Raw genomic sequence first — 27,162 nt, 5'->3', positions numbered from 1 at the left:
CCCCAGCCAGAGCCCTCACTCCCCTTCACCTTAACCCTCTGCCCCAGCCCTGAGCCCCCTCCCATACCCTGAACCCCTCATCCCTGGCCTCACCCCAGAGCCCACACCTCCCAACTCTCTGCCCCAGCCCTGAGCCTTGTGCCACACGCCAAACCCCTTGGTCTCACTCCTGCCACACATCACCTCCATATTGGTGCAGATAAATTCATTCCGCCCATGCATGGGAAAAATTAGAGGGAATATTGCTGGCAACTGTTGGAAGACAAGATAGTAGACTAGATGGACCATTGTTCTAACCTAGCATGGCCATTCTTACGTTTTTCCACTTATGGAAACCAAAGGGATGTGTCTGCATAACAAGAGAGCAAGTTTTCATTAGGGAACCAATTATGAACTAAAATGTATACTATTAATACTAATAAACTACGACTTGAAAAGTCTCTCTCAAACATTAACAACATGAAACAAAGTTCTTCTATTGTTTATACAGAACTCTAAAGAAAACATGTACAAACAGCACACAGAATAACGTAAGACCTAAGATAGTTCAGATAAGTTGGAGAGAAAAAAAAAAAAAAAAAAGAGTTGGCCTTCTCAACTTAGGCTCCTTGTATTAAAGATAAGCCAATAGGGAATTCTTGTCAAGATGTGAAGTCTCAGCAATAAGATTTAAGAACGACAGATATTTCATGTAGAGGATGTGGAAATGTTGTGAAGGGCATGGCTTTGTCACGTTGGCTATTGTCAACTACACACTTATAGAGAAGGCTTTAACATAACCTTCCAATCAAGGCCAATTTATGTAGGCAGTGCAGGAGAATACTAAGGAAACTGTCCAAACAGTTCTAATTGGATATCTTCCTAATCCACAAAACCCATAGTTGCCTTTAACATAATAAAATAAATAAATAAATAAATAATAAAAAGATGCCCCATTAAAACCCACTAACAGACATTTAAAGAACTACGTTCCACCCTCATATTAGCACTACTGTGCTCATTGGCAAATATTAGGGAAGTGACTGTTCTTTAAGAGATTTTTAAAAGTTGCCGTTATATTTTTAATGCCACTTATTAACCTTTTGAAGAGTTGAACAGTCTACTGTCACACCCCAATGGTCCCCTCCCTCAGGGAGTCTCTGGGGAAGGCAGATCAGCATTGTATGTGGCTAACACTGTTGCAAGCATCGCAAACCATTTTGGGGAGGGTCAAAGGTGTGTGAGTGGAGAGTGGAAGTTTCCTTTGCAGAATACGAGAGGCTGGGGGGGAGAAAGAAGAAGAGCAGAGAACAGGTTAACTCAACACTTCAGCTAGCTCCATGTGAAGCTAAGACACTGGCCCTGGCCCAAGGACATGGGCTTGAAGAGAAATCAGCAGCTGCCCAGCCGTGAGAAGAGGAGAACTAAGTTGAGCAGAGCTGCAGAGATAGCAGCAAGAATAGTGAGAGCAAATGAGAGGGTGACAACGAAGGCCAATAGAAGGGAAAACAAACTCTCTGGAGCCGGGATGTTTTGGGAAACCGAGGAGGCCACAGCAAGCCGGTTTGAACTGGCACAAAAGGCACCAGAAGCAAAGTGGAATTACCATCCCCCCGCCCTCCCAGGAGCCCAGGACTTAAAACCCTCGTGAGAGCTGGAGCAACTCGGAGATCAACAGCGGATCCTCGGACGACCTGGGCCCAGGACACCACTCCCATCCACCCTTCCCCTCCTCTCTTCTAACGTTACACCCAGGCCTGGCCAGTCTCGGGTAGTGCGTGTGTGAGTATGAAAGTGGGTTAGGGCTTGGGACACTAACGCTTTTTTTTTCCCCCGAGTGACATGGGAGTGTTCCCAGCACTCTGCTGTTATTTTAATATTTTATTAATAAAGCTTTAAAATTTAGACACTTGGTGTGTTTCGTCATCTCTCCCCAAACGATCCTGCAGTGTCAGCCTGATTATCTGACGCAACGGTAGATTGGTAACAGAAATCTGTCACACACCTACTCCCCAAGCACTCTCGTGAGGTAGAAATTTTTTTTAAAGGCTTCTATAAGTTGTTATGAAATCTAGCTATATGAATTATAACAGTGCACTCTGCTCTCTGGGCTTTTGCTTTTGTCCCAACAGATTACTAATAGCCTGGCAGGTATGTCTGTTTGACATTTGATGGTTTTGAATGTGGAATGACCCATCTTATTTTTAAACTGTCCATAGTATCTTTCACTGAGGGGCCATCAAGGATTTCTCTTTGTCTATCCATTCTTTAGGTAGAGGCTGACCAAGTGTATTACAAGAAAAGACAACCTCGACAGGCCTCTCTGAAAGGTGGGCCAGTAGGGGATTCATGCACAAAGTTCCTCATACCCTGATATATTTTGAAAATCTGGGAGATGTGTTTTATTGTAAAGAAAAAAAATCCTATTCTTTAATGGCCAGGTATAAGTATCTTTAGGCATTCTATAGCTACATAATCCCAAATGGCTATACGACCTTCAAAGAATTCCAGCAGGAACAAGGAGAAAAGCCAGCTGGCCTCAGTGTCTGCCTCTCAAGCTCCAGCCCTCTCCCCCATCCTCCAAACCACAATTGCTTTTTTCTAGTGTCCTGGAAAATTAACTCTCCAAAGTGGGGACAGCCCTATCATCCTGCACATCTCCACAGTGTGGGCAGGCAGCTATGATCCCATCTCTAAGGATGTTACATTTTCCCAGTCAGCTCTGGATTAAGGCATATAGGCCCAGTCAAAATTTCTGTATGGACTCTTGTCTTTCTGGATAGAAAATAAGGTTCAAGGGGCCTCACTGTGAATGAATTTGTGCCTAAGCTATTGTCCATGTTGCATAATTAAGGAGTGAAAATACTAGCAGCATAAACTGATTTATTACAAGGGAAATCCCATCAGCTATGTGGAATGATGAAGATTAGCACGCTTACCAGTAAATGATTTCAAGCCCATCCAACCCCCATCCAGCTCTTTAACCCTCTTGCTAAGAACATAAGAGTGGTTGTATTGGGTCGGACCACACCCCAGGCGCTATGATCCCCTTCCCAACTGCTTGCCTCATTTTTTAATCTTCCCAGCTCTTGATCCTCCCACCTACCCAAACAATAAGTACCCAGTTCCAATCACCTTAAGTCCTATCAAAACTTCGTTAATAAATCAATCTAACAGAAAATCCGGTGAGATTTCAGAAAAAGAAAGTTGTGTATCCACATATATTATGGAGGATACCACTTATCTTAGGAATTGGAACTACTCTGACTGCAGTGAGAATTAAGAATCTGAGGAATTATCTATCAGTATCTGGAGACTTTCTTCAGTCCAGTGATATAATATCTTGATCTCAGGAAATGGGAAGTAATTAAATTCTCCAATGACAAACCACCATTTGGATGTTTCAAAGGAATACTGAGTCTCTCACTAACTATAGTTTCTTAGGATAATTCTCCTCAATAGCCAAGTCTAAACTATAAAACTGTTACTATCTAAATCAGATGGCTTAGAGATTACCAAAAGGTGATCTCAGTCAGCTTATTTTCAAATATAAACAAAACTAAAATGAAAAGTTTGTCATTCTTTGACCTTTGTGGATTAACAGCCTAAAAAAAAGTGCACAGAAATCCTACGCATCATTCTAGGACAAGGAATGAAGAGTGTCCTCCAACTAAAATTATGGGATACAGGGAATTTTAGGTGAGCAGAATGCTATTACCCAGATTGGAATTTGATCAGGAAATTAGGGTTGATACCCATATGCCGGAGATTTATTTGTTAGAGGGAGGTAATCAGAAAAATTCTCCCCACTGCAAAGTAACTTGTCCCTAGTTGTAAGCACTCAAGAGCTTATTTTCCCTTCTCCCCTATACTTTCCTGTGGTTTATTACCTAAATATACTATGAAATGTCATTTACTTTATTCATCCACAGAGACACCTTTGTGTGGTTTCCCCAACCTCAACCCTTAGAACATTCACAGGCAAATCACTACCCTACTCTGAAAAATGTGCCACTGAATCTTTACCTGGCCACAAGAGTCTCTTCCACAGATGCTCTCACACCGGGGGATGGGAACAGACAGATAAATTAAACATAGCAAGGAAACTGCACTTCCAGTAGCACAGCATAACTCGGACACCAAGCGAGGGTACTGGTATTACACAGATCCTGAGGAAACCGTATCACCTGCTGAATCACAAACACCATGTCCCTGCAAGAATCCTGAGATTTTCCTGGAGGCTTCCCATTCAGGTTCTGATCCGACCCAACCTTGCTTGGGGCTTACAAGATCACAGCTCGATATAAGTCCACCACTCTGTAGACTGGAAAGTGAACATACAAATGTAGACAAAAGACACAGTACTTCATACAGCGAGTTTGCCTTCTGATATTACAATTTAAAGGGACCTAGAGAGCTAGTAGAGAATACAGTGCACATTAATTGTACCAGAACAACAACAAAAGGATTAGGTTTCAACAGAAACAAGCAGCTCCATTAGTGTTATTACGCTAATAGACCTCATGTCTATTTAGGTTTCCAACAGTCTAACAAGGGGTAATTTATACTGTCGGTAGCACAGCATGCTGGCCCGGAGTAAAGAGCAAATTTTACAGCACATGAACAAGATGTAGCCAAGCAACAAAATCATTTCACTCTCTCACCAAATGCATTTTCCTCTTTGGAAAATATAAGTTGTTTCAGAGCAGGGTGTGGAAATGAAGAGAGAACAAAAAAGAAAAGCTGTTTATTCAGACCCAAGCACATGGACTGATAGGGATGGATCTAACAGGAGGGGTGTTCAGTAGTCACAGATCAGGACCCACACCATCATGGAAACTGCTTCTGCAGTGTTCCAACATGTTAATGCTCTCACATTGGCTGTGCTATGGGGATGATGAGAGATAGGATGGTTCAGTGGTTAGGATGCTGGCCTGGGAAGTGGGAGACCCAAGTTCTATTTCCTACTCCTCCAAATGCTTCCTGTGTGTCCTGGGACAAACTGCTTAGTCTCTCTGTGCCTCAGTTATCTCTGTATCTGTAAAATTGAGATAACAGTGCTTCCTTACCAGGGGGCGACAATACCTAAGAGAGCCATACAGCCTGCCCTAGTGCTGCTCCCGAACACCTCAGTCTCCATTCCACTCTCATCCTCAGTTGCTGACAAATCTCCTCTCTCACCTACACTTTTGATCACTGCCCAGAGACAGAAACACTAGTTCTTCTTCCCCTGCAGAGGGCTCTATGGGCACAGGAAGATACAGCTGCCTTTAAAGGATCCCTCAGCAACCATCCTCCACCCTACTGAAGCCACTGCTACAAAGCATACGGTGTGTGTATGGAGGAATTCTCAAGAATCCCAGCAGAGAAGGAAAGTGGGAGAAGAACCTCCTGAATTTGACAGCCCTAGTGGAGGAGAGGGGGAATCCCTTAGAAAAACCCCGCAGGGGGGGTGCATGTGTATGTACAGCAAGCACATGGGTGCCTGTGTGCAGAAAGCGGGTTAACTCTGCCTCTCCAGTCATTCCATTTCCCAACAACTTCGGCCCTACTATTGGGTCAAGCAGTGTATTTGCCCAGTAGGGCCATATCCTGAAATCCACCTCTGGAGGCGTCACCCCTTATGCATTTATAACCCCACTTTAGTCATTTCAAAGTAACGCTTCCATTCACAGTGTTGTCAATGACAACTATGTCCTATAGCAGCACCAGTGCAAGTGCAGAAGAAAAGATGTGCAACCCAATATTAAACAAAAGTAATTCAGAAAAAATTAGGGCAGAAAAGGGTGCAAGATCCAGGAAAGGGGAGATAATCAACAACATGTTTAGACAGAGGAGGTCTGTAGCACCAAGTGTCCAAGACTACACATTTATTCTAGGCATCTAAGAGCTCTACAGGGTATTGCTGAGCTGGTGAAGCCCAGTTAATTGCTGACCGCATGACTGGGCAGTGTCCTTTCCTGACCTTGATTCTGAGCTCTGAAGATAGACGTGCTCGGGCTTTGCTTCTGAGACATACAACATGACCAAAAAAGACCAGCCAGCAGCAGCCAATGATGACTTCAGTACTCTGATGGCCAGTTCTCACTGATACATCCCTATTACAGATAAAGTCAAACCATCTTATACCCAGTAGCTGTCACGGACAATGCACATGAAATGCCTCCAGCCTCCTGATGTCTTGTTTTAAGCAACATCCATTTTTTCAGATCCATATAAAAGAATCAGAAGTACGCAGGTTTGATAAATCCGTACTTTTGTACATAGTTTCACCTTTTTTTTTTTTTTGGCACCAGACCCTACGCATGCCCTTCATGGCTAAGATGGCTAAACCAACTCTCCTTAGGATGTCTGGTTGGCTGCACCCATCAGATGATAGTTTACTGCCTACATAGATGAAATCATCCACTGCTTCCACAGTTTATCTGGAAGCACATGACTTGTATCGCAACTTTTGCACTGAGATTCAGGATTTCTGTTTTTGTCCAAGAAACTCATAATCCAAGGGCAGCTGTCACATGCTGGAAACTCTCTAGTGTGTCTTTGAGACCATCTGCATCCTGACCAAAGAAGACAACATCATCCGCATAATCCAGGTCATTAAAATAGGTTAAACCAATGCTTATGCCTACATTTGCAGAGATATGCTCAATGAGCCAATCCATTGCACAGCAGAACAGGACTGGGTCCAGGACTCATCCCTATTTCAGCCTAGATCTACTGTGACACCTGTAAGACCTATGGGTCCTGCAATTTATCCATGCTCTGAGTCATTATGCAGATCTTGAATTAGCGTCAGAAGGATGTTGGGAACACTGATGCCCCATAAGGCCTTCCACAAGGCAGTTCTAGTGACAGAATCGACGGCTACCTTTAAGACTACATATGCTGCTGTCAAAGGCCAGTTACATTCATAATGGATCTCAGAAAAAAGACAACGGTAAGCATAGCATCCATTGTATATAGCCAGGAATGAAGCAGTATTGCTCTGGGCAGTGGAGTTTCACAAGGAAAGGCTGGAGCCAGGTGAGTAGGACATATGCAAAGACTTTTCCAGGGACAGAGAGTAGAGTTATTGGCCTATAGCTACAATATTCAGTGCATGGACCTTTCCCCTTATAGAGCAGGATGATGATCCCTTCCTCCCACTCTGCTGGTATCTTCCCAGTAGTCCAAGTCTGGAGAAAAAGTTGACGTAATGGGCTCAATGGCACACTTTAAAAGTTTGGGTGTTGTGTTGTTAGGTCCAGCAGCGTGTCTGCTTCGCAGTTTCTATATGGTTGAGCAAATCTCTTCCAACACAGGTGCATCTCCACAAGTTTCAGGGCCAGGGATTGCATCTATTGCGAATGCATCCAGATCTGGACATCAAGTTGTTTCTGGATGGTTACATGTGGACTCATAATATTCTTTCCATCTTTGCAGGACGACTTGTTGAGTTAACCTAGTTTTACCATCAGCCTTGTTTATTGGCTTAGTCAGAGAATCACTTGTAGGCTACAAATTGTGACAATTGCTTTAAAAATCTGGTCCCTAAAAAAAAAAGATTCATGGCAATTATGATAGTGATGACACCCTTATGAAACTTGCTAATTCTTGGTCGGAAGACACCTGGGAACTGGCTTATTTCCAGCACCTGGAGGTACTGATACACAGAACCGTGCTGGGAAACACAACTGGCCACTGGGAAGCGTGACAGGTTGCAACACTAGAAAGGCCAAAGATGCAGCCTGACACCCTCCCCAATGCCAGGAACACCATGCAGTTCCAACATAACCCATTTACCTTTGCTAGTGATTCCCAACTCTTTCCTCAAGACAGAAAGCAACAAAAGGGAGGCAGATCAGATGGGCAAGAACAAACATGAAACCTGGAATACGCATTTGTTCTAGGCAAGTGGAAGACTGCTGGCCCTTTGTGGGGATCCCTCTTCTGGTGTTTACAAGCAGGTTAGGAACATGGGAGTTATCTTGCATCATGAAGGAAGAGGGAATGAATAGGTGAAAAGAGAAGCCACGCTCCAAGTTTTGGGAAGGAGAGGGAGAGAAAAAATGGGGAGGTATTAAGGAAGAATATTAGATAGGTGCCTTGGTATCACAGCACAGAACACTAAGAAAGGGAATATTCATTCCATATAAGATCTTATTATTTTATTTAGTTCTATAGGAGTTAAATGATGGCCTCCAAACGCAGAACCTGAGATATATTCAAGAGGGAATGATTGGGAGCCATCTGCCTCTAAGAATTCCTCAAAACCTCCTAGGAGGTCGTCACACACACTACAGCCCAGTCCCTAAACGTCACATTACAGAACTGGCCTGCCCAAAAGGAAATACTTGATGTATTTGTTAGAGATGCAATTTACTAAAAAGACATTACATAGTAACGGAAAGTCAACACATTATTTCTCTCTGACTCCTTTGATCATGGGCATGCTGCATACAAGGTTCCTATATGCCTTTAAATGATTGAGGAGACTTTAATATACACTAGCCAGTTATAATGGAATAATTTTAATATTTCCTGCTGACTAAAGGGAAAGTAGCTTATTTTGGAGCTATATTAAATGTTAAGGCTTATATTTCCTCTCTGCACTTCACTGAAATCACACTTCACTCAGGTCTCAGCAATGGACTGGCAGGAGAAGCATGCTTAGTTTTGAACATTCTATAAATGAACATCGGATACCTTAGTTGTTTCAGGAACTCAACGTCAGAGTTGCTGTTAATGAGCTTGATGAACTCTTCATAAGAAGGAGCATATGTGTAGGCTTTCTTGTGATGCTCATTCACCTGTTCTCTGTACTCCATCTGGCTGAGCAACATTTGGTTGACATAATCTGGATCACTCAGCAGCTCCACCACTGGCTTCAGTACTGGGAGGAGAAATTTAAGAATAAAATCACTGTGCGAAAGAGCAAATGTCATCTTCAAACTCAAACATAAACTCACTGTAACATTTTGGACACAAATTAAAACAAAGCAGGTTGATAAAATTCCAAGGAATTACTATGTAATTCCCAGATTACACAGTGTATCACTCATTTTAGACTGAAGTTTACCCTTCTCCTAAACTTTTTATTTTCTCTATTCATTACTGTAAGCTGTCATTAGGATTGAGGAAACTGGAAATTCAGGTTATTAAAAAGTTTACATATGTTAAAGCAGCTGAACCTAAACTGAAATATTTCAGGTGTCTATTTCCACTCTTCTTGCTGTGTATCTCAGAGAACGTTACACATTAGAGTCTAGGAAGGTGCAGAACTAGGAATTAAAAAAAGGAACTGTACTATTTGGTGATTACTTGGGACTTTGCAGTATCAAAAATTGTCCCCAACTCCAAATTCAAAAAAGGACAGAGTGATTAGTGGTCTCATCATCCAATTAAAAGTGCATTTTATAAAAAATAACTAAAATTCTCAATAAATAAATGGATAGTTATTGCGGTTTTTTTTAGATCTTATATCATGCTTCAGTCATGTTCACATCCTTAGTCTAGAATTTTACTTATCTGAGTAAGGTATAAATGTCTAGGACCACCCAAATGCTCTCCAGAAGGTCACTGCAGTGTAGAATGCTAAAGGTTTGGTTTCCTCTAGAACAGGATAAGAGGATGGAATGGCTCCATGCTACAAGGTGCTGAGCACTCTGACCCCAATTCAGGAAAGCACTTAAGTATAGGTTTAATTTTGAGCAGGTGAGTAGCCCCATTGACTTCATGTGCTTAAACACATAATGAAATGCCTTGCTAAATCAGCACAAGAGAGCTCAGTGCCTTACCCTTACTTAGCTAATGTTATGAATTTTTAAGTGTCTCATGTACATCTATAAGATACTAACCGTACCAGTCTCTGCATGTGCAGGTTGTGACAGAAGTTTAATTTTAGAACTTAAAATGTGATATCAATACAAGTATATTAAATGGTTTGTAATCACTAGTACTGTAGTAGGTAAGTCATTAATTATCTCTGATCTATAATCTACCTTTTGTTGCAAGTATGTCTGCAAGGACTATGCGCAAGCTGAGAGACTGGGCATCCTTTGAGGGTAGGAGACAATACACCAGAATTTGAGAACATGATTGCAGGAATCTTACTTCTTCGTCAGAGTTCCTCAAGCATGGATGGAGCAAAAATGGCCTTGGCTGCTCTTCCTGCCTAGAAGGGTACCAGAATTTCAGTTGAAATTACAATACATCTTTAGTCATTACTTATTATATCAGAAATGTATAAAATATCACGGACATAATGTTCAGCAAAGAAACATTTTAAAAAACTATGCTTCATCTATCGTTTATTTTTAATTATATTAAGCAAAGCCTAACTTTGCCCCATTTCAATCCCTTGCCCTATCTTTTCTCTATACCTGTACAAATAGAAATACAATATTTTAAAACTATAGCCGTATAGAATAAGTTATTATAGTTCAGAGCACACTCTTAGGGACAAGGTTGAATAAAAAGCTTATTTTCTAGTCACTCCCATTGACATACATGGAACCTAATCCATTTTTTCCAAAATAATTGAGAAGGCAAAGAATTGAGATGCAAACATACCCTTGTACTGCAGACTAATTAATAGGCTTGTACTAGAATTGTATGACTATTTAAGCGGGGGACTGAATATTATTGAGACATGGATTTAGCTGTGACACTGAAGGTGGAACAGATGCAATCTTCCACACCTATAATCAACTACTAAATTGTCACTCAAAAAACTGCATCCTCTTTGGTCTGACTTTTCCTAGAAAATAATAAACAAGGAAAGGTCAAGTGAATTCTCCCTGACAAAGAATCACTGAATAGCTAGATGACTGAGAATTTTCAACATTAGCAGACAATATTAGCTAGTGGAAAAAATAACAAACAAGTGTGGGATATATGAAGAATATGATAGAAAATGCTAAAAAATGTTATGATGCCATTAAATAAATCAATGGAATTCCCTCATCTGGAACACTGTAGTACTTAGAACCTTGTCTTAAAAACCTTAGCAGAAACAGAATGAGCTCAAGAAACAGGGAATGCAAAATTAGCCATGGGGAAACTTCCATATGAGAAGAGATGTGAGAGACTGGGTCTGTTTAGTTCTGAGAGGAGACAAATGAAAGGGGGACACGGTAGAGGTATAACAAAATATTGAATGGTATTGAGAAGGTAAACAGGGACTCCTATTTACCCTCTCTCATAATACCAGGACATGGGGAAACAAAATTGAAAGGCAAATTTTAAAACTGACAAAAAGATGAAAGTACATGGTTCTTCTGTGGAACTCATTGCCACTAGATATCATTGAGCCCAAAAGTATAGTACAATTAAACCATGGAGAGACAGAGAGAACATCCACGGTTACAATACACAGGATCATTTCTATTTTAATACAGCATAAATTCTCATGCTTCATGGTCTAAACCAAACACTTTACTGATGAGCATTCAGATGAAATATTCCCTATGGGCAGGTTATTCATAAATCTCCAATAAAAGGTTTCTTGCTGCATCTGGTGCTGGCCACTTTTAGGGTATGTCTAGACTACAGCGCGGAGTGTGGTTCCCAGCTCAGTTGACAACAGTAATGTAGCCCAGGGGAGCATGGGCAGGATCTTGGATGAACTGCCTGAGTACAAACCCACCCAGAACCCCTGGGTACGCCCTCGGATGGCCAGCCCAAACTGTCACACATGCTGCCTCTGGCTACACTGCTATTTTTAGTGCATCTGTCTACCAGATCTGGGAAGCACGCTCCCCGCTGCAATGTAGACATACCCATGGAGACCCGACGCTGGACTTGATGGACCACTGCTCTGATGAGGTATGGCAATTCCTATGTTCCCAAATGGAAACATCATTTCCAACACCCTTATAGGTCTACTAGAGAGAACAAGTACATAAAGAACATTCTGTTCAGCATGGAACAATCTTTTGTAGATTAAACCTTATGCCTGAGAAGTAGTTATAAAAACAACATTAAAAGAACATTATTGTAGAGAATAACTAATTACTTGACCACAACTGCAGAATAAACTATTCGATGTAGGATCTTTGACATAGCAGTGAAAGATTTCACTGAATTCTAGATACCAGCCACTTCATCAAAATAATTGGTTTATGATGAAATGTTGTAACTTATTGACTTCTTCTCACATATTTCTCTCAGTCATAAGTCTGTAAACTTCATGTACTTTATAAAAAGAAGAAACATGTCACACACATCCAGTTCAGTAAAGAAACTATCATTTTCTTCAAACTTCAATCAATCAGAACTATAAAGACAATTCCAAAACATCCTGTCTGGGACTTCCGAATCCTGATTGGTACCAAAACACTGAGTTATGCACCTTAATTAAAGAATCCCTTATGGGGGGTTTCAAAATGGTGACTGATGGGAGTACAAGGTAGCTATGTACCTTGGGGAGAGGGTGCACCTTTGGGGGCCACTGCTAGTGGGGCCAGGAGGCTAGCTGCATTGAAGGGAGTTTCAAACTATGTGCATACGCATAAGAGTTGACCACAGAAAAGTTAGGTCATTCCATGGCACACCTTGGGTGAGCAGGGGCTGATTTGGTGCCAGGGTCAGTGCTGCAGAGGCTGCCTGTTAGGAAATGCCAGATATCTGTACAGAGTGGAGAGAGTTTTGGCCAAAGAAACACAATCAAAGGTGTGTGATGCTGAAGCAGTTTTGTCTAATTAAAAGTATGAGGAAGGGGGTACAGAAAGAAAAGTGGGGGAAGAACTGCAAAGATGGATCTTGGAATTAGAAAGAGATCACAGGGGTAACAAAGCCTAGCGATCTTCTGATCATTCCCTGGTGTATCCATGGTGAGGTTCCCCCTCGCTCAAATCTCCTTCTCCTGGCAGGTGGGCAGGCAACTAGGCTTCCCCACTCTTGGTGGTAGGGGTTCATTTCGTGGAGGTGGTGGAGTAAAGGGAGGTTGTACAATTGCACTGGAGGCTAGTTAATTGGGAGGTTGTGCTGCCACCAGAGCACGAAGCACTTGCCAAATGCCTTAGGAGACGGTGCTGTGCCTGGTGTAATAATCACATCCAGATGTACTAACAAACAGCCAAAGAAGTCTGTATTGTTGCAGACTCCCTGAGAATCAACCACTCTAGCCAGGTTCTCCACTGAAGCATGCAGGGAGCTAGACACTGCTCTCTGACATTCAGTACTCAAGGATACCCAGTTCCTTTCCCTGGCAAGTGCCAACTGTTCTTCGGACTTTGCAGCATGCGCATATCCCACTACTCTTACTTCCTCCAGTGACTCTTGGTTGCAAGTCAGCAGCTCCTCCTCTGTGAATGTAAGTGGCTCTAGGATGCAGGACCAGGTGTCTCACATGCTTCCAGCATTGGTCTGGAAGGAAAGAGACTGTACATAGCTTGGTTCCAGGTGCCCCTCTTGGCAGGTACTGTGGGAAGGGTGTTGTGTCACCTGGGGAGGGGCCATGGTCATTTCCTCAGGAAGCAGGGATTCTAGTCCAGTAGAAGCTTGTCAGGCTGGAGTCAGGGCCCGGCTGTGCTATTCCTCACCCAAATGTCTTCTCCCTCATCCTCCACTGTCCATTTCCTCTCCGGGGATAGTTTGCCGTTGCCGCTGCAGGTCCTGGCTGGCTGCTATCAACTATTACTCAGGGGGCTGCTCCTGTCCACCCATTTCTGGGTAAGAAAAATGGACAAACTCCATACTTATTCAAACAGACGTTTCAGCTATATGCTGCACGGACACTAGTCACAGGGAAATATACCTCCTTCTCTTTGTGCAAAAAGCAAAGCTGCCTCATAGTGGGGATTAACGACTGGGAATGCAAATACCCTGCATACTCACCGAGGGAGCACTGGCTCATGAGGCTGGTGTCCAGGCCCTTATCACAATGGAAGGCCTCCTGCAGCCTGCGCTAGAGCAGGTGTCTCTCCTCTTGAGTCAAACCTCCTCTTCTCTCTGGTCTCTGAATCTTTAGCTGTCTTCTTCAGTGCACTGCTGACCATCTCCATACTAGTATACTCCAGATCCCCACCCTGGTCTCCTACAGCTTTCACTACACTGCATCAAGCACCTCCATCCATGGGCTCTCCTTGTAGGTGATCATTATCTATCTACATAAACCTGTCCCCAGACAGGTCAGCAGAGGTCCTGGGTCATTTAAATAAGGATTTTGATCTCCTCTTGTGAAAGTTAACCTTCCTCTTCTGGACTGGTAAGATGAAGCAGCCACCAAGAACTAAGTGCCAACATCCAGAGAGCAGCCGACCCTGAGTATCAGCTATCACCTTTTAAAAATCCTAGATTGGGAGCAGAATATCTTATACGAACTAGAGACAACCCAACAGTGTGGGGGCAGAGTGAGGGCAGACAGCTTCAGCGGTGTTACTGAGCATGCACAGTCTGTGTGAACATGCTCAGTACAAGCCAAGAAGCAAACTGGGGGGGGGGGGAGGGGCGGCATGTGACCCGCATGCCCCCCCCCCGCCCCACGAGTCACTTGTACTAATAGATCATTATAATATGTATATGGCAGTGACATATGGGGCCAGAACCACACAATATGAACGCTTTAGTTCAAACACGAATTAATTCAGGGAAGTCCTATGGCCTGTGTTATACAGGGGGCAGACTCACTAGATGATCATAGCGGTTCCCTCTGGCTTTATAACCTCTCAGTCTAACACTGGCCAACTCTAACTTCCTTTTGAAAAAACAAAGCAAAACTGTGTTAATTGTCGGGCAAGACAGTGATCATCTGGCCCTGAAGACACACATGCTGTCATAAATATAAAGGGAAGGGTAAACACCTTTAAAATCACTCCTGGCCAGAGGAAAAACCCTTTCACCTGTAAACGGTTAAGAAACTAGGATAACCTCGCTGGCACCTGACCAAAATGACCAATGAGGAGACAAGATACTTTCAAAGCTGGAGCGGGGGAGAAACAAAGGCTCTCTCTCTCTCTCTGTCTGTGTGATTCTTTTGCCAGGAACAGAAAAGGAATGGAGTCTTAGAACTTAGTAAGTAATCTAGCTAGATATGCGTTAGATTCTGTTTTTTTTAAATGGCTGATAAAATAAGCTGTGCTGAACAGAATGGAATGTATATTCCTGTTTTTGTGTCTTTTTGTAACTTAAGGTTTTGCCTAGAGGGATTCTCTATGTCTAGAATCTGATTACCCTGCAAGGTATTTACCATCCTGATTTTACAGAGATGATTCTTTTACTTTTTTCTTCAATTAAAATTCTTCTTTTAAGAACCTGATTGCTTTTTTATTGTTCTTAAGATCCAAGGGTTTGGGTCTGTGTTCACCTATGCAAATTGGTGAGGATTTTTATCAAGTCTTCCCCAGGAAAGGGGGGGTAGGGTTTGGGAGGATTTTGGGGAGAAAGACGTTTCCCAGCAGGCTCTTTCCCTGTTATATATTTGTTAGACGCTTGGTGGTGGCAGCAATAAAGTCCAAGGGCAAAAGGTAAAATAGTTTGTACCTTGGGGAAGTTTTAACCTAAGCTGGTAAAAGTAAGCTTAGGGGGTTTTCATGTAGGTCCCCACATCTGTACCCTAGAGTTCAGAGTGGGGAAGGAACCTTGACACATGCGCATGCAAAAACACTCTTTCTGGGCACTCCAGCACACAGCTTCAGATAGTATTAGCAGAGGCCTCAACCACTTTCCTTCTAAGGGATGTCTATGCAGTTATTTATGGCTGGGCATACTTTCATGATACAAGCAAGGGATGAACAGCACAGATCAACAGTGCATTCTGACTCCACTGGGCTGCGATTAAATTTGCCTTTTATCTCGCCATACCATCCATGATCAGTGTAGTTTCCACAGGCACCCCATCCCTGTTTGGGACTGCAGCCTACATTCCTAATCTCTCTGGAGCATTAACTGTTCTTACAGTTACATCCTTTCAGAGGAAGCAGTTGCATAGTCTGTCTGCATCTCCGTCTCTGACAAGTCTGGGTGGAATTCACAGTATCAGCCAATAAATTCAGCTTAGCTTAGTTGGGCCAGTTCCAGGAGTTTATTGGCACACAGTCAAGATGGGTCTATCACAGAAACAGAATGGAAAGAGTAAGCCAATTGATAAATATTTGGCCCTTACCTTCCTAATTCATCTAGTATGTTGTTGTTTGTGGGGGTTACATATACTCTGGCATGTACCTGATGAGATGGGTTCTCTCCATTACTCAACCCGATATGGGTCTTGACAAGAGGAGACCCTTCCTCCAGCAGGTATCCTCGCCAAGATCTCCATGTATCTTTGCAAAAGTCTAAGGGACAAATCCTCCGAGTGTCTCTCGCAGGAGTCCTATGCAAACATCTGTGTATCAGTGCCAGTAACTTGTTCCAACAGAGCCAAGAGAGATAAGAGGGTGACTAAAAGCAGGCAGGGAAAAGAACAACATCATCAGCTAAAGGTGAACCAATTTGCTGATGGTCATATAGACAGTGATCCTGGCTTTGAGCATCCTCCAAACTTCAGGTGGCAAAGCAGCAAACTTTTCCATAAGCCTATCATCCAGAAGAATGCTCCTATTTCTTGGCAGTGACTGCCCTTTCATATGATACTATCCCTCTCCAAAGTGGTAAGTACATCTGGATTTGTTCTTTTAAACAGCTCCAGTGCATACTTTGCAGGATTTCCATAAAACATATTGAACAGCAGATCTCTTGTTGCAAGAGGATTGATTAACTGAGGGTTTCCATTTCTGCCAGTCTCATTATGAAGTATTCATTAGCCTGTAGGGAAACATACAGTGAATCAGCATAAGCCTGCCTAGCAAACAGAATTCCATGTCACCCATGCTTCCCCTCCCCCCGAATCTACCAATAAAATAATTTAGCAAAGAGCATGCATACAATGATGGATAAAATTCTTACCATTGTACAGTAGCAGTTGATCCAAGAGCCCAAATTTGGGGTTCTTTCTGCAACTCTTCCTTAAGATTTGTGAGAATGAACTTTGGGAAGATACCAAGAAGGTCTGTTGAAATGTAACATTTTAGGCAGCAAATAAAAAGTAGAAGGAAAGTTATCTGAGGCCACTTTCCTACATTTGCGACAAAACTGGCACAAAGTAAAGGATGACATTGTTTATTTTGCAGTAACCATCAGAGAAAACAGGAAACTTAACTGCAGTATGCACATCCACACATACACACACACAAAAACAAACAGAGTGCCACTAAATTTTTCTATCATCAACTTCTATAGCTGTATAAACTACTTCTCTTAAACCTTTTTGAATATCCCAGTTAGGTGCACATGTATGAGGCAGCCCTCCAGTCTACTCAGCTCCCACAACACACTTTTCAAGATCCATGGGTCCTACACATGCCTATCACAGCATATGGTGTACCTCCTCCAGTGCACTACATGTCCCAATAACAACAATATGGGTGAAACAAGAGAATCACTGTGGTCCCAAATGAATTCTCACAGGAAAATGACCAAAAAAACCAAAAACACCACATCACCTGTGGGTGAACACTTGTCACAAAGCGATCACTCCGTATCTGACCTCTCAGCCCTCATCCTCAAAGGAAACCTGCACAACACTTTCAAAAGATGAGTTTGGGTGCATAAATTCATAACTTTGCTAAACACTAAAAATCATGGACTGAATAGACACACTGATTTATGGCTTATTATAACAATCTTAAAACCCACTACTCCTCCCACCCCCCTCAGCTTCACCCGCCCAGCACATGACAGTAGGGCTGTTAACTGACGACTTCCCTTCAGATGGTCCCAGGAAATATGTTAGCTACTTATGGTAAATGATCTGTTCCATCTTGTACTTAGCTATGACACTGTACATTTCTCAGTCCTGAAGGAGAGCTCTATGTTATCTCAAAAGCTTGTTTCTCTCACCAACAGAAGCTGGTCCAATAAAAGATATAAGTCACCCACTTTGTCTCAACTTCTGAACACACAAGTATCTGTTGTTATGACTTCGTGATTGGATTTTCAAAACAGAAAGACACAAACTGATCTTTGAAAATTCCGAACTAAATCTACACACAGATATTTCTAATGGGCGACTTTAATCACCCTGACATTAGCGGAGAGAGCAATACAGCAGTGCACAGACAATCCAGGAAGTTTTTGGAGAGTGTTGGGGACAACTTCCTGGTGCAACTACTGAAGGAACCAACCAGGAGCCGTTCTCCTCTTGACCTGCTGCTTACAAATAGGGAAGAATTGGTAGGGGAAGTAGAAGTGGGTGGCAACCTGGGCAGCAGTGACCATGAGATGGTTGAGTTCACGATCCTCACAAAAGGAAGAAAGGAGAGTAGCAAAATATGGACCCTGGACCTCAGAAAAGCAGACTTTGACTTCCTTAGGGAACTGATGAGCAGGATCCTCTGGGAGGCTAATATGAGGGGGGAAGGAGTCCAGGAGAGCTGGCTGTATTTTAAAGAAGCCTTATTGAGAGTGCAGGAACAAACCATCCCGATGTGCAGAAAGAATAGCAAATATGGCAGGCGACCAGCTTGACTTAACAGTGAAATCTTCGGTGAGCTTAAACACGAAAAGGAAGCTTACAAGAAGTGGAAACTTGGTCAGATAACTAGGGAGGACTATAAAAATATTGCTCAAGCATGCAGGGGTGTAATCAGGAAGGCCAAAAAACAACTGGAGTTGCAGCTAGCAAGGGATGTGAAGGCTAACAAGAAGAGTTTCTACAGATATGTTAGCAACAAGAAAAAGGTCAGGGAAAGTGTTGGACTCTTAATGAATGGGGGAGGCAACCTAGTGACAGATGATGTGGAAAAAGCTGATGTACTCAATGCTTTTTTTGCCTCGATCTTCATGAACAAGGTCAGCTCCCACACAACTGTCCTGGGCAACACAGTATGGGGAGGAGGTGAACAGCCCTCAGTGGCGAAAGAACAGGTTAAGAACTGTTTTAAAAAGCTGGACATGCACAAGTCCACGAGTCCAGATCTAATGCATCCGAGGGCGCTGAGGGAATTGGCTGATGTGACTGCAGAACCATTGGCCATTATCTTTGAAAACTCACGGTGATTGCGGGAGGTCCCGGACGATTGGAAAAAGGCAAATATAGTGCCCATCTTTAAAAAAGGAAGAAGGAGAATCCAGGGAACTACAGACCAGTCAGGCCCTGGAAAAATCATGGAGCAGGTCCTCAAGGAATCAATTTTGAAGCACTTGGAGAAGAGGAAGGTGATCAGGAACAGTCCACATGGATTCACTAAGGGCAAGTCATGCCTGACCAACCTAATTGCCTTCTATGATGAGATAACAGGCTCTGTGGATATGGGGAAAGCGGTGGATGTGTTATATCTTGACTTTAGCAAAGCTTTTGATATGGTCTCCCATGGTATTCCTGCCAGCAAGTTAAAAAAGTATGGACTGGATGAATGGACTATAAGGTGGATAAAAAGTTGGCTAGATTGTTGGGCTCAACGGGTCGTGATCAATGGCTCGATGTCTAGTTGGCAGCCAATATCAAGCAGAGCGCCCCAGGGATCGGTCCTGGGGCTGGTTTTGGTCATCATCTTTATTAATGATCCGGATGATGGGATAGATTTCACCTTCAGCAAGTTCGCGGATGACACTAAGCTGTGGGGAGAGGTAGATATGGTGGAGGGTAGGGATAAGGTTCAGAGTGACCAAGACAAATTGGATGATTGAGCCAAAAGAAATCTGATGAGTTTCAACAAGGACAAGTGCAGAGTCCTAAACTGCTACAGGCTGGGGACCGACTGGCTAAGCTGCATTTCTACAGAAAAGGACCTGGGGATTACAGTGGATGAGAAGCTGGATATGAGTCAGCAGTGTGCACTTGTTGCCAAGAAGGCTAATGGCATATTGGGCTGCATTAGTGGGAGCATTGCCAGCAGATCAAGGGAAGTGATTATTCGACACTGGTGAGGCCACATCTGGAGTATTGCATCCAGTTTTGGGCCCTCAACTACAGAAAGGACATGGACAAATTGGAGAGAGTCCACTGTAGGGAAACAAAAATGATCAGGGGCTGGGGCACATGACTTACAAGGAGAGGCTGAGGGAACTGGGCTTGTTTAGTTGACAGAAGAGAAGAGGGAGGGGGGATTTGATAGCTGCCTTCAACTACCTGAAGCGGGGTTCCAAACAGGATGGAGCTTGGCTGTTTTCAGTGGTGGCAGATGACAGAACAAGGAGCAATGGTTTCAAGTTGCTGTGGGGGAGGTCTAGGTTGGATATTAGGAAAAACTATTTCACTAGGAGGGTAGTGAAGCACTGGAATGGTTTGCCTAGGGAGGTGGTGGAATCTCCTTCCTTAGACGTTTTTAAGGCCAGGCTTGACAAAGCCCTGGCTGGGATGATTTAGTTGGGGTTGGTCCTGCTTTGAGCAGGAGGTTCGACTAGATGACCTCCTGAGATCTCCTCCAACCCTAACCTTCTATGATTCTATGATTTATGCACAATGTTTTTGAAAACTCAGCTTATTATCCATAAATTCTGAAAACAGTGGTTCAGTGAACAGAAATATAAATCTCAAACTGCAGTGAGTGGCTCCCAAAATAGGTACCACACAAGCCTTTTAATCCAACACATTATTTCATAAGCTTCAAATCACACAAACAGTGACAAGTGGCAATTTAACTCATTTGTGCCTTTGCCAACAATTAGGATTTTAGTGACAGTGACATATATATCAAGATGCAGTTGATTTAAAAGTGATTTCATACAGACAGTATTTGTAACAGTTGTGGATTGCACAGCATGCATTACAGATCATTACTTTTTATTTCCTTGTGAAGTGAAACCAACATTAATAATCCCATGAGTTTCATTTCAGACATACTTCCATCTTACAAGTTTTTCAAACATGCATTCAATTCTGTGCGGATAATAACAGTGTAATTGCTTAGGAAAGCAAGGGCCTTTTCTTTGGCTATCCCAAAATGAGTGAAATATTAGTAAATATAACCTTTAGAGGAAAGATTAGTAAGCAGGGGTAGGCAAAACAAATCCTTTCTCCAGGGAGCTATTCCAATTGGTTCATCATTTCTGGACCCAAATGAAATATTTTTTAAAGTTATACTCGCAGTAGTGGAAAGTGATGCTCAGTGTAGGGGTGCACTCATCTATTCAGTGTGAATATTGAATGTGTATTCAAATGCCTCTGTCATGGACCACCACAATGACCTTACTCCTGATGCTACAAATCCACCAGTTCACCCATTCCTTAAGAGGACTGGAATTGGGAAAACACTAAGGTAAAAAAAATTAACAAAAAGATTTTAAGAAAAATGACTATGCATAACTGCAGAATCTCTTTTGATGTGCATAGATGGGGACGTACAGGACACTCAGCAACCTTACCACAGGTGTTCTTGGCTGTTAAAAGGTTAAAAACCACTTCTGGAGGGAGCTCTTACAATTTTCTTTCCCACTTATGAACGAGTAATTGTAAACCGCAAATTAACAACACTGGCATTTTAGCAATGTAACATCTACCACAATCCTCTAGTACTGGACCATTATCTGTCACAAGGGTTCTCAAGCTTTTCCATACTAGGACCCTGTGACACTTTGGGGAATCTATCCGCACAACTTTTTTCTGGTTGATATTATGAAGTTGTTACTATAAAAACTGCTGTATCACTACACACCCGTCTATATATGTGAATTCCACCTTTGCTGATAATGGCTGTCATGTGTCTCCCATACCAGGTACAATGGCAGGTCGTTAGAATTCAGTGGCCGCCTATTCAGATGGAAGCACCTTGGGAAAATAGGTTAGCTCAAGACTACAAGAACCATTTTTTCCTACCTCTCTGCAGGGAGCTGGTGAAGGGGAGAGTGGAAAATCCCCAAATGGAGAACAAAAACAGACATCAAGGTACTGATGCTAACTAGCCCTTTAAAAAAAAAAAAAAAACCTGCAAAAGCTCCATGGGTCTGGAAAGACTCGCAGGGTATGTCTACACAGCAAAGAAAAACCTACGCTGGCCCGTGCCGGCCAACTCAGGCTCACGGGGCTTAGGCGGAGGGGCTGTTTCATTGCTGTGTGCAGGCTTCTGGACTCTGGAGCTGTAGGATCCTCCCACTCCACGGGGTCCTAGAGCCCGGGCTGCAGCCAGACCCCAGAAGTCTGCACAGAAATGAAAAAGCCCCACAGCCTGAGCCCCACGAGCCCGAGTTGGCTAGCACGGCCAGTCGCAGGTTTTTCTTTGCTGTGTAGACAAGCCCACAGAGCCACACAGGAAATTTTGGGCAGGAGATGTGAAGGTACAGGCATGCTTTCATAGCAAGGGGAACCCAGGGTAGCTGTGAGACCAACCTCGGCCAGAGAAACAAGATGATATAGGGAGAGAGGGACTGCACGGCTGAGAAGACAAGCCCTGAACTGCAGGAGAAAGAACCTGGACGCCCAGAGGACTCTGACCCCTGCCCAAAGAATACTTTGGAGTGGTGAGGAAACTAAGGCAAGAAACTGCATGGAGAGTGTTTTGTTTTTTTAAAATGGATCTGTGTATCAAGTACAGAGCAATAATGTTTTATAATCCTTCGCAAAGACTGAGTTCATGAGCTTGCAACTATTAGTCATGGGTTACACCTATCACGTGCCCCCAAGGAATTAATCTGTGACACCAGAGCATTCATATGGCTAGAGTTCTGGGAGAAGGTTTCTTTAAGTCTGAGTGGTCAGCACTAACTTTAGGGGCTTGGCAGTTGGACTGCAGGGTCTAAGCTCTCAGGAGAGGGTGCTAGATAGCGGATTTTCACCCCAAGACTATTCCTAGAGACAAGTGCCTGACCTCTGTTCAGACTTCAGAGGCTTAAAGCTCATGGAATCCAGTGGATGGCTTCCTCACAGCAGAATGGTGAGTGCCCAAGAGAGCTGTTCGACTAGGTTTGTGAACCACCCCACTCCCATTTTGCCAGAATCTAATCAGGATCTCCCTCCTATACAACAATATGGCAAGGGCACGGTGGTCATGACCTCCTAACACTGGTTCCAGTATTACCAACTCTCAGTATTTTATCATAAGTCTTACAATACTACGTGTTTGTCTTTAAGCCCCAACTCCTGACATTATTTGATTATGTGAAAATCCATTTTCTTTAAAATATATACACACACATTTTATATGTGTGTGTGTTCTTACCCTCATGGTGGTTGAAAAAAAGCTTGAAAACTTCTGAGAACCCCATATCTACCCTGTAGGAGCTGACTGGGAAACTCACACTGTGAAGATCAGAAAGCCTTCTGATGGGGAAACAGAACTACAGTGTGAGACAAGTTTAAAGACTCTAAAATAAGGCAATGTTTTGTTTATTTGCACGGGAAGTGAGGGAGGGGGACTGTAAGAAAGTTTCCAAAGAAATCAGTAATAGCCTTTTCCACAGAAATCTGGAAAATCATTCCTTTTGGCTTTCCTATTTCTTTAATTACAGTTTTTCAGAGAAGAAGTCCCACAAAATTATATTTGGCTCTTAGTCATCTTGACAGTGAAATGGGCGAGCTCAAGTGTACATGCAACAAATCATAAAAGATTTCCATAGCACATTCTGTACTCAGCATACGTTTACAACTACCAGGGGCAACATGCAGCCTGCATCTCTTTACCTGTATCTCCCTGAGATCTCTAAACTTCTTGACAGTGTAGCAGAATTAAAATGGCTTGATCTGTTTGAAACTTCTAAAAAATTAAATAAGTTGATTTAGACTTGCATATGAAATCATCACAGTAAAGACAAAAAGTAAGCTGCCTGCTTTAAAAGACAATGAAAAACATATCCACAGTCAGAAGAAAGTCAATACCAAAATATTCATAGCACCCCTTTAATCAAGACACAACATCTAGTGTCTTGAACCTCTTTAACAGCATGTGTTGTTTCAACAAAGACATACTATTCAAACATAACTGAGAATGTGTTTCACAGTGTAGTTATTAGCTTGTGCATTGGTCTTGCAAGACTGAGAACTCTACAAAGGACTTTGGGTCTGTTATCAAAGATGGTATGAAGTGGATTAAAAATGCTACGCTGGTAGAGGACCAAGCACAATAAGATCCCTGATCCTGATTGAAGTCTCTAGGTCTACTGTCTTACAAATAATAGAAAATTAGAACTTCATGAATTCTTCTTGCAAAGGCTTCATTCACAGAAGTCCAACACTTCAGAGATTGGCACTAGCCCAGAGGTACTTTAATAATATACTTATTCAAAGGCTATTTTGTAACTTTTTTTATCATCATCCTTTCCAAATATCTGCTCTCATTGCAACAACCTCTCAAATTCACGTTAATCTTCTTCATATTAGTTTTCAGAAGGTTAGCATGATAAGCAGTTCTTGACATTTTTAAACTGAGAGAGACACAAATGGAATTATAAAAGAAAAAGGAAAGACTGGGAGCTGTACTCCAGCTATCCTTAAGGCTGGATGTATTTGGGGCTTTCTTCAATCTAGTTCTCAACTTCTCTTTGTACCAGCTCCTGCTGACTTCATGGTAACAATGCTTTCTATTTTACATTGAATATTACTTTACACTATACACTGTAATAAGTTTAGCAAGCATAATGACACACATTATATGTAATATACAAACACACAGAGCCAAGACAATTGAGAATCAAGCTATATATTATTACTGAAAAAAACCTAATCAATAGCTTTGTAATGAGAACTGGATGTAATTCCTGTGTTATTTGTTTCCAGGAAGCGACAGCAATGTATGCACAAGACAGTTTTCCCTTTAAGTTTGCTAAGAGCTAGACACTGCCCTAAAACCCCATGCTCAAGAGCCTCAAGGAATCAATGTCACTAAGTCACGACTGGCCTTGTGAATCTAATGGCAAAAACCTGCAACAGTTTTACTAAAAAGCAGCCCATCGCTCTCTATTCCTATTTGGGGAAAAATGTTTTACTATTAAATCAAGATACACAAAACTATAAATTAAAAGTGATGAAAGAATAAGTCTGTTGTTTACTCACAGCCTGGAGACAACGTAAAAAAGCCCATAATGCAGATTCCCTCTTATCACACTAATAGTGCCTTTACACCTGTTCAACAGGCACTGCTCTCATTAGGTCCAAGAGTGGGTGAGCGGTAACTGTCTCCACACCCACAGTAACTTAGAATCTGGCCTTACTCTGCCAAACTCCTATAGTCTCAGACTGTGTAATTTAATTTAAAGGCATTTTTCCTTTCTGCCTTTGAAATAAAACAAATATTTTATATTACGTGAGACACATAGAATGAATTCCAAGCATCAGAGTGCTTTTTGTTCTCTAGGATAGCCAGAACTTAGAGTTATGCTGCCATGACAGATGGTGTCTCCAACAGACCCGGTAGGGAAATTTCCAGTGATTTATTCACCACCCTATTCAGCTCACGATCCATCTAAGATAATAAAACAGCATGGCTAGCATTCAGCTTTTTTATGCTTTACTCAAGCCAAATCCAGCCATTTGGATGAGACACTAAGGGAACAATCACACAGAAACAAGCAGAACACAAGAAGAATTGAGGTTCACCAATTCCCATCCCCTGCAGTTACAGGAAATCCATCATGCAGAATACGCTCCCCTCATCCTGCAATAGGCACTTCATGCTCAATGCTTCAGAGAAAGAGGAAAAAAAAATCACTAAGGCCCCAGCCAATATGCCTTGGGCAAAATCCTTTCCAGTCTCAAATGTGGAAACCAGTTAACTACATGCACGTGACCAAGAACTGCCACGGTCAAACTATCTAACCCCTTTCATACTCTGGGAGCACATTAACAGCCAAATAAAATGTAGAAATTTTACAGGGGAAATTAAGAGTGACAGAATCTTTTCCAGCTCCTGCTGGACCAATGTTACTCTCTGGGTGAGTCATATGAAAGGGAAGAGCTTGTATTGCTCTTTCTACCCCTCTACCCTCACTATCTCAGAAGGCTCCATATGGGACTGGAAGAATTAGCCATCCTTGTTTCTTTTATTAGCCAAGACAGGTGGAAAGGGATGAGTTTAAAAGGTGACCTGGAGTGAAGTGGGTGACAAAACCCTATGAACTTCACATAGAAGAGATTAATGTCTTCAGCCTCATGCAGGTGAGAACACTTCCTACCCTTACCAGCCTTGTCTCACAGAGTGAGGGAGCCCCTAAGCACAGATACTTGGATAACATCCTCTCTAAAAATGGTACAAGATGTATTTAAAATTCTCTAGGTCACTTACTGAACTTGACCAAAGGATGAAACTCTCTTTGCTATCATAATATGTAACAAAATTACATGGAGCCACTACAATGCACAGGAGGCATTTGTGTGATTATCACAACAGGAAATGATTCCATGATTTCACTCACCCAAATTAACGGGCTTCTATCACAGACACAAAGACAAAACATCCAAGTTTCAGTCTAAACTTACCATATTTTTCAAAATTTAGACTCTGAGCCATACTATATCAATTACAGATATCGATTCAAAATTCTGTAACAGAGTTTGTTCACAATTTTGGTGTTTGCTTTTTTAAAATCATAATGTCTCTGTGAGCTGGAAAGATTTTTGTGGTGCTCAAGCTTCAGATTGAGAAGTGACATAATTCAGACTCCCCCAAGTTATGGGACCCTCTGACGTACGAGATATTCACAGTAGTCACAACAGACCTGGACAATTAACTTAATATAAAAAAAAAAACTCAGAATGCTCCTAAAACCAAAAAGGATCTTATGCTGTGGCAAGAGTAATCAACCTGTCCAGTTTTAATCTTTTTGTTATCTGCATTTAGGAATTTTTAAATCTGCATGAAATACTAATCTGTAAATTAAGAAATGTGATTATCATTGCACACATGGATTTCTGGGGTGAGCTTTTCATATGCATGTTAATGTGTCCCAGCCTTTGTAGGTGTTCTCAAAGATGCATGTTCAACTCAAAGCAAAAAAAGTAAATGGAAAATAAGCAAAGGATTAGTTATTACTCTAAGTGAGTACAGTGAGAGCAAAAATGCCATGACCCAACCCAAAAACAAAGATGCAGTTGAAATGGACATAATTATAAACAGGAAATAAGGCATCCAAAGCAAAAGTCAGAATTTTATAACACCAGAAAGGAGGAAACTACAGTTTTGAATACTTCCCCAATTTCAAATTGGTGGCTTTTTGTTAATCAAGACTTGAGTACTGTGATACTTAAAAAATAGTCGCAAAAAAGTCTCCAACTTCTTTTTAACTGGACTAAAAGGA

General features: G+C 42.2%; 1 protein-coding gene and 1 long non-coding RNA gene across 6 annotated transcripts in view; one reads left to right on the top strand and one right to left on the bottom strand.

Moving 5' to 3' along the window:
* The window catches only part of SNX25 (sorting nexin 25), a 159,473-nt gene that overhangs the window by 89,857 nt on the left and 42,454 nt on the right, over window positions 1–27,162 (bottom strand). For 4 of the 5 annotated variants that reach the window (XM_043546086.1, XM_043546085.1, XM_043546084.1 and 1 more), the window contains 2 exons: window positions 9,963–10,135; window positions 8,668–8,854 (listed from right to left, as the gene is read on the bottom strand). The exons of the other annotated variant lie outside the window; for it this stretch is intronic. In XM_043546086.1, the coding sequence (XP_043402021.1) occupies window positions 8,668–8,854; window positions 9,963–10,135 (360 nt within the window). The remainder of the gene's footprint in view (window positions 1–8,667; window positions 8,855–9,962; window positions 10,136–27,162) is intronic. 5 annotated transcript variants of the gene reach the window in all.
* On the top strand, window positions 1,420–10,139 carry LOC122465731. The gene is made up of 3 exons (XR_006290755.1): window positions 1,420–1,743; window positions 9,583–9,675; window positions 9,976–10,139. It is a non-coding gene; the product is annotated as an uncharacterized LOC122465731 (long non-coding RNA).

The sequence above is a fragment of the Chelonia mydas genome, chromosome 4 (genome assembly GCF_015237465.2).
Source record: "Chelonia mydas isolate rCheMyd1 chromosome 4, rCheMyd1.pri.v2, whole genome shotgun sequence".
Taxonomy (NCBI): domain Eukaryota; kingdom Metazoa; phylum Chordata; order Testudines; family Cheloniidae; genus Chelonia; species Chelonia mydas.
The sequence above is the reverse complement of the archived record's forward strand: the minus strand, read 5'-3'. Positions and strand labels throughout refer to the sequence as shown.